This window comes from Myotis brandtii, unplaced genomic scaffold (genome assembly GCF_000412655.1).
Source record: "Myotis brandtii unplaced genomic scaffold, ASM41265v1 scaffold230, whole genome shotgun sequence".
Taxonomy (NCBI): Eukaryota; Metazoa; Chordata; class Mammalia; order Chiroptera; family Vespertilionidae; genus Myotis; species Myotis brandtii.
The window spans coordinates 370704-377432 of record NW_005358650.1 but is presented as its reverse complement, the minus strand read 5'-3'; the positions used below and the strand labels follow the sequence as shown (position 1 = coordinate 377432).

Genomic DNA, 6729 nt, shown 5'->3' with positions numbered 1-6729 from the left:
GGGAGCAGGCCTAAGCCAGCAGGTCGTTATCTCCCGAGGGGTCCCAGACTGCGAGAGGGCACAGGCCGGGCTGGGGGACCCCCCCCCTCCCCTGCCCCCCGAGTGCACAAATTTTTGTGCACCGGGCCTCTAGTCAATGATAAGAGAGAATGGTCAGTCAGCTGCCTCCTGCATACCCCTACCAGGGGATTGAGCCTGCAACCCAACAATGTGCCCTAATTGGGAATCTAATCAGTGCCTTCTTATTCCTGGGTCAGTGCTCAAATACTGAGCCATTCCTGCTGGGTGTCAGCTCTTTCTTTAATTGCACTAGACTCTAGTGACTAGAGAGATGATTTATGTTTTTTGCAAATATTTCTTATTTTAAATCACCATGTTTATTTTGTTTATTTTTTTGGTGGAATTTTTATTGAAATATGTATTTACACACACACACATATTCAGTAAAGAACACAAATTATAAATGTATAACTCAACATATTTTTATAAAGTGAACATACCTGTAATTAACATTCATACAAAGAAATATATTAGAATTAATAAGTAAAGTTAGTAAGGTTTCTTATTATACATCAATATACAAATATCAATTGTGTGTCTACATACCAGGCACAACCAAATACAAAAATAATATAACATAAAAAATGTAGTACCAAGAACAAAAGAATCTATTGAAAATGGTATAAAACCTCTATAATGATGACTACAAATTTTATTTAAGAGACATTAAAATGTAAATAAATGAAAAAAATGGATATGGTTATAGATAGGAAGATTTGAAAATGCTACTTCTAAATTATAGCATTGAGTGATCATAAACAACATCTCAGAACATATATATATTTTTTAATTCACTAGGGAATTGGAATTCATATAAAAGCCAAAGGTCCAAGAATTATCAAGAGAATCTTAAAGATGAAACAAAATTGAAGGATAAATATACTATCAGATATCAAAACCTATTATCAAGCTATAATTAATACAGTAGGATATTAATGCAAGTGTCATCACACTGACCAATAGAACAGAATAGAGAATCCAGAAACAAACCCACACATGCACACTCAACTGATTTATGGCAAAGAATGAAGACACTGCAATGATAAAAGACAGTCTTCAAATAAAGGCTAATGGCTCATTTTATATATGCATATCTAAAAATATATCTTGATCCCTACCTCAAGTTGTATACAAAAATCAATTCTAAATTTATTGTAAATCTAAATGTAAAAGATAAAACAATAAAGCCTTTTGAGAAAAACAGGAGACTATCTCCATGGCCTTAGAGTAGGAAGAGATTTCATAAACAGGATACAAAGAGCACTTGCCATAAAACAAAAAGCAGACTATATTAAAAACTATTAAATTCTGAACAAAAGCAAAGTTAAGACAGAAAAGAGAGCTGCAGTGAAGACGATAATGAGAAAGGTAAAAAAGGTGAAAAAGAACTAATGTCCAAAATATATAAAGAACTCCCACAAACAAGTAATATGCAAAGGAGAGATAATTTAATAGAAAAGTGGACTGCTGGAAGCAAATTCCAGTAGTTAGCAAAATAAATGCAAGAAGTTCATCAGAAGACTGATGGACACCTTCAGCAGGGCTGAAAATCTGCATATTATTACCTGCTGCTGGAACAGCCAAAGGCAGTTCCCTCAACCTGATGGTCCTTTATTGTTTACCAGGCCTTACCTTTGATATGTATATCTGCTTTGCTAATGGGCAAAATGTGGGAATAAAAAGCCATGGCTCCAGAGATTCAGAGAGCCCACTTCACTAGAAAGTGGAGTCTCCCCTTGATCCCCCATGCCTCCCAAATTTATATTTCTTGTCTAGTCTCTCAATTCATTTATGCGCAGCCCTTCTCCAGATTCCTGAACCCTTAATGCGGAAAGACCCTAGCAGTGGGACAAAAGACTAGAATTTTCACATAAGTGAACAATCAAATAGCCAATAAACAATGGAATAGATAATAAATTATGATAAAATCAACAAGAGAATATATACAACAATGAAAAAGGAAAGCACACAACTACATAAAATATGAATGCATCACACAAACATAATGTTATAAGAAACCGGACATAAATGCATATGCATTATATGATTCCACTTGCATAATTTTGACTTGCTATAAAATATTTCTAAAGCAAACAAAAATTAAACTTTTTGAGTTAGTGAATGTGAAGAAGCAAAAAGAAAGCTACTGGGGTGTAGACAGAGTTTTGTTTGGTTTTTTCCTGGCTATCGTGTGTTTGGTTTGTGAAGAATGTATCAAGCAGCAATGTAAAAAAAAAAAATTGAGATTTTTTTGTAATTAATATACAATTACCTAATATGGATCTTAAGTGTTTGGTTTGATGGCTTTTTGGTAATTGAATGCACCTGTGAAACCAGCACCAAAACAAGCTATAGAAATTTCTCCTGTGCCCTTTTCCAAGCAATTTCCCTCCTCCACAGACAAGCCTCTTTCATATTTCTATTACAATATGTTGGTTTTGCCTATTCTATAAATTTATGCAAATATAATACAGTATATACTGGTGTGTTGTCTTATCATTTGTTTTTGTCTGTCTTGCTTAATGTTATGCTTTTGGGAGATTCATTCATGTTATTCTATAGCAGTAGTTTGTGCTTTTAAATTTAAAAAAATTTTTTTGTGCATGTACTGTATGTTATCTGTTCTCGTTCATGTACATTTGAGTTGTTTATGGTGTTTGGCTATGGTATTTAAATGTATGAAATATTGTGTCATTATAAATGTCATATACTCATTAATTTTTTCTATTTTATCTTTTGAAGTCACTATTATTAATATTGCTAGATAATTGATATTGTTGCTCTGAAATATTTTTTTAAAATATATTTTTATTGATTTCAGAGAGGAAGGGACAGGGAGAGATAGAAATATCAATGTTGAGAAAGAATCACCGACTGGCTGCCTTCAACGCCCCCCACTGGGGATTGAGCCCGCAACCCCGGGCATGTGCCCTTGACTGGAATTGAACCTGGGACCCTTCAGTCTGTAGGCTGATGCTCTACCCACTGAGCCAAACCAGCCTGGACAATATTTTTTACTTTAATCAACATGTTTATTTTCACCCAAAGTTCAACTACTTTTAAATCATACTTGTACTATATTAACTTTCTGGAACTTGAAACATGAAAATGACTTTTAAAACACTATACAATCAATTAATATTTCTAAAATACTTCTGTTTGTATTTGGAAAATCATGAATATTTCAAGAAGAGTAAAGCTTTATGAAATGACTTAAACAGGTTCCAGTTCTTATTACTAACTAGAGGCCTGGTGCATGGATTCGTGCATGGGTTGGGTCCAGCCAGCCCCACTCCCGATCAGGGTTGAGGGGGGCGATCGGAGGTGGGGTCACCTGGGTGGAGGGGCTGTGGGCGATTTGCCAGCCAGCCCCGCTCCCTGGTCAAACTCCAGGTTGAACTCCCTGTCGAACTTCTGGTGGAGGGGACACTTTGCATATTAGCCTTTTATTATATAGGATTAAGTTTTGAAGGTAGAAATCTATTTTTGTTTTTACATTCTGTAAAATAATAGCACATGTTGCATTTTTCTATGGCTCTATGTTTAAGAAATCTAAAAGGTTTTGTAGCCCTAGCTGGTTTGGCTCAGTGGATAGCGTGTTGGCCTGTGGATCAAAGGGTTCCGGGTTTGATCCCGGTCAAGGGTATGTACCCTGGTTGGGGCACGTGCAGGAGGCAACCAATCAATGTGTTTCTCTCATATCAATATTTCTCTGTCTTTCCCTCTCTCTTCCACTCTCTCTGAAAATCAATGGAAAAATATCCTTGGGTGAGAATTTAAAAAAAAAAAGGTTGTCCCAGAAGGAAAGTAGGGGACGGTGGGGGTAAGGGGAAGAGATCAACCGAAGGACTTGTATACATGTATATAAGCCAAACCAATGGACATGGACAACAGGGGATGGGAGCCATGAGTGTGTGGGGCGGGCAGGGTGGGGAGGTTGAGGGTTAATGGGGGGGATGAGGACACATTTGTAATACCTTAACTAATTAAAAAAATAAATAAATAAAATAAAAATTGTTATGTCACTGTAAAAAAAAAAAAAGGTTGTGTAAACATTTTTAAAATCTCCTTTAAATAACTTGATATGTTTATGACATTAATTACATTTTACATATGGGAAATTGGTACCTTTAAAGATAAAATATACTGACTTTTCTTTGGTGAGTGACAGTCTTTCTGTAAACATTTTTGCTTTAAATAAATTGACATATCTGATGGTTGTATTTTTTTTAATTTAGGTTTTTTTTGCAAACTATCTACCATCTTCTTCACTTCTATTGCATTTGCCCTACGCAAATATTTATTAAAGGAAAACAGTGTTATCCTCACTACAACTGCAAATAATCCAGAAGAAAAACCAAAAGAAAAAAAGGAAAAAGAAAAAAAGGAAAAAGAAAAAAAGAAAAAAGAAAAAAAGAAAAAAGAAAAAAAGAAAAAAGAAAAAAAGAAAAAAGAAAAAGAGAAAAAAGAAAAGAAAGCTGATTTATAACTGGATCATCATTGTGTAAGAATTATGCATTGTCAGCCTATCAGTGGAATGTTATATTAATATTTATGTATGTTATATATTTATCATATATTTATTATATTTATTTGTTTATTATATTAATATTTATTTAATATTAATACATTTAAATTTTAAAATAATTATAATATAATTATGTTTAATAAATGACTGTGATTTCTATGATCCTGTTATATTTTTAGTACAAATATAAAATATAGTCTGTGTTTTCAATTTTTAAAATATATTGTGATACACAATTAATATTTTCTTTCTTTTTAAAAAAATATATTTTATTGATTTTTTACAGAGAGGAAGGGAGAGAGATAGAGAGTTAGAAACATCAATGAGAGAGAAACATCGATCAGCTGCCTCCTGCACATCTCCCACTGGGGATGTGCCCGCAAGCAAGGTACATGCCCTTGACCAGAATCGAACCTGGGACCTTTCAGTTCGCAGGCTGACGCTCTATCCACTGAGCCAAACTGGTTTTGGCCACAATTAATATTTTCAATAGAATGATAATACTTTGAAGAAAAGGATGAAGTGGAAGTGGGAAATTACTCAAGTTAATTCTGAGCATTTAATAATACTTGTACTATATTAACTTTCTGGAACTTGAAACATAAAAATGACTTTTAAAACACTATACAATCAATTAACTCAGGTTAATTCAAGTTACATATTAGTTATTGGCCTTTGGTTATATTGGATTACTTAGGTTTTATATGCTTTCTTTTTGTTGCTTTTTATTTGCATTGTGGATGTTTATTTCTCAATAAGTTTTCAAAATAAAATTAAATTTGTCAGTCCAATTCATATAATAAAAATTTAAATTGAAGTTATAATTATTCTAAAAAAATATTTTAAACTTTTAAAAATTAACATTTTACTTAACTTTTATTTGATCATGGAAAGGTTTTCTTAGAAAATTTCTCTGGTCAATTGGCCAGTTTACAATACATATTTTTCATGGTCCTGAAAATTCAGTTTGATCCATAATACCTCTCTATTTTTACCTTCACTTGAATTGTGTTGATAAAAACTACCTGATACTTGACTTGATATCCATTTTTGTGCTTTTGTATTTCATTTTGTGATTAATAATTATTTCATGTGAAGAAACATTCAAATTTGTATGTAGAAAGCATGTCAACCATTTTTGCAATTTTTCTTAAGCTTAAATGTGTCAATAAAATGTTTTTGTTATAATTACTTCATGTATCTTTGAACATCCATGCAAATTATTTAGCAATTTTCCAAATATTGGAATGAAAATCAGATTGTTATAAAACAAAAACTTCTTTACAATTGTTTTTATTCTCTTGGGAGAAAGAATAACTGATAACATTTCTCGTTTGTTATTCATATTAGTCAAAGATTTAGTGTGTAAGAGTAGACATTGTTTTATTTGAGGTCATATATGGCAGAAAGAAATGTGAAGCAAGGAGTATTCATATCATACTGTATACGTTTCTTCCTTAACTGTGACATGCATTTATAAAAATTGATAAATTAGTCTACGTGAAACTCTATTTAAATGCTTGGCTCTTCTCTATTTGAACCAGCAGGATTGCTGAACATCTGAGGATCAGAGCGTGAAAACAGGAGTTTTTCCTTCAAAGATTCTATAAAATGTGTTGCTGTACTTCACATTCATAAAGAAAAATCAGACATAATGTTTACCTAAGCAGTATCTATAGAAATCTTTCTTTTCAGAATAAAGTACTTTCTTGTGAAACATTTCTAATGTTTTTAATGTATATAGGATTTTAAATATTAGTTTGCAATATAGATACTTGTAAGAGAATTAAAGTTTAATTGTTTTGGGTTACTTATATCCTTTCTTAACATTCTACTGTCTAAAAGTAGTATTTTATAATTAGAGGCCCGGTGCACAAAAATTTGTGCACTGGCGGGGGGGCTGGGGGGAGTGTCCCTCAGCCCCACTTGTGCCCTCTCACAGTCTGGGACCCCTCGGGAGATAACGACCTGCTGGCTTAGGCCCACTCCCGGGTGGCAGAGGGCAGGCCCAATCCCTAGGTGCAGCCCATCGTTGGGCTCAGGGTAGGGCCAATTGGGGGGTTGGGGCACTGCCCCCTGTCACACTCAAGGCAGGGCCAATCAGGGGGTTGGGGCGCTGCCCCCTGTCACACAGAGCAGGG

General features: G+C 33.9%; 1 protein-coding gene across 1 annotated transcript in view; it reads left to right on the top strand.

Annotated features, from left to right (window-relative positions):
* SLCO6A1 (solute carrier organic anion transporter family, member 6A1) overlaps positions 1-6729 on the top strand; it is a 123662-nt gene that overhangs the window by 84785 nt on the left and 32148 nt on the right. Inside the window, exon 13 of the mRNA XM_005866470.1 lies at positions 4299-4396. Within this exon, the coding sequence (XP_005866532.1) occupies positions 4299-4396 (98 nt within the window). The remainder of the gene's footprint in view (positions 1-4298; positions 4397-6729) is intronic.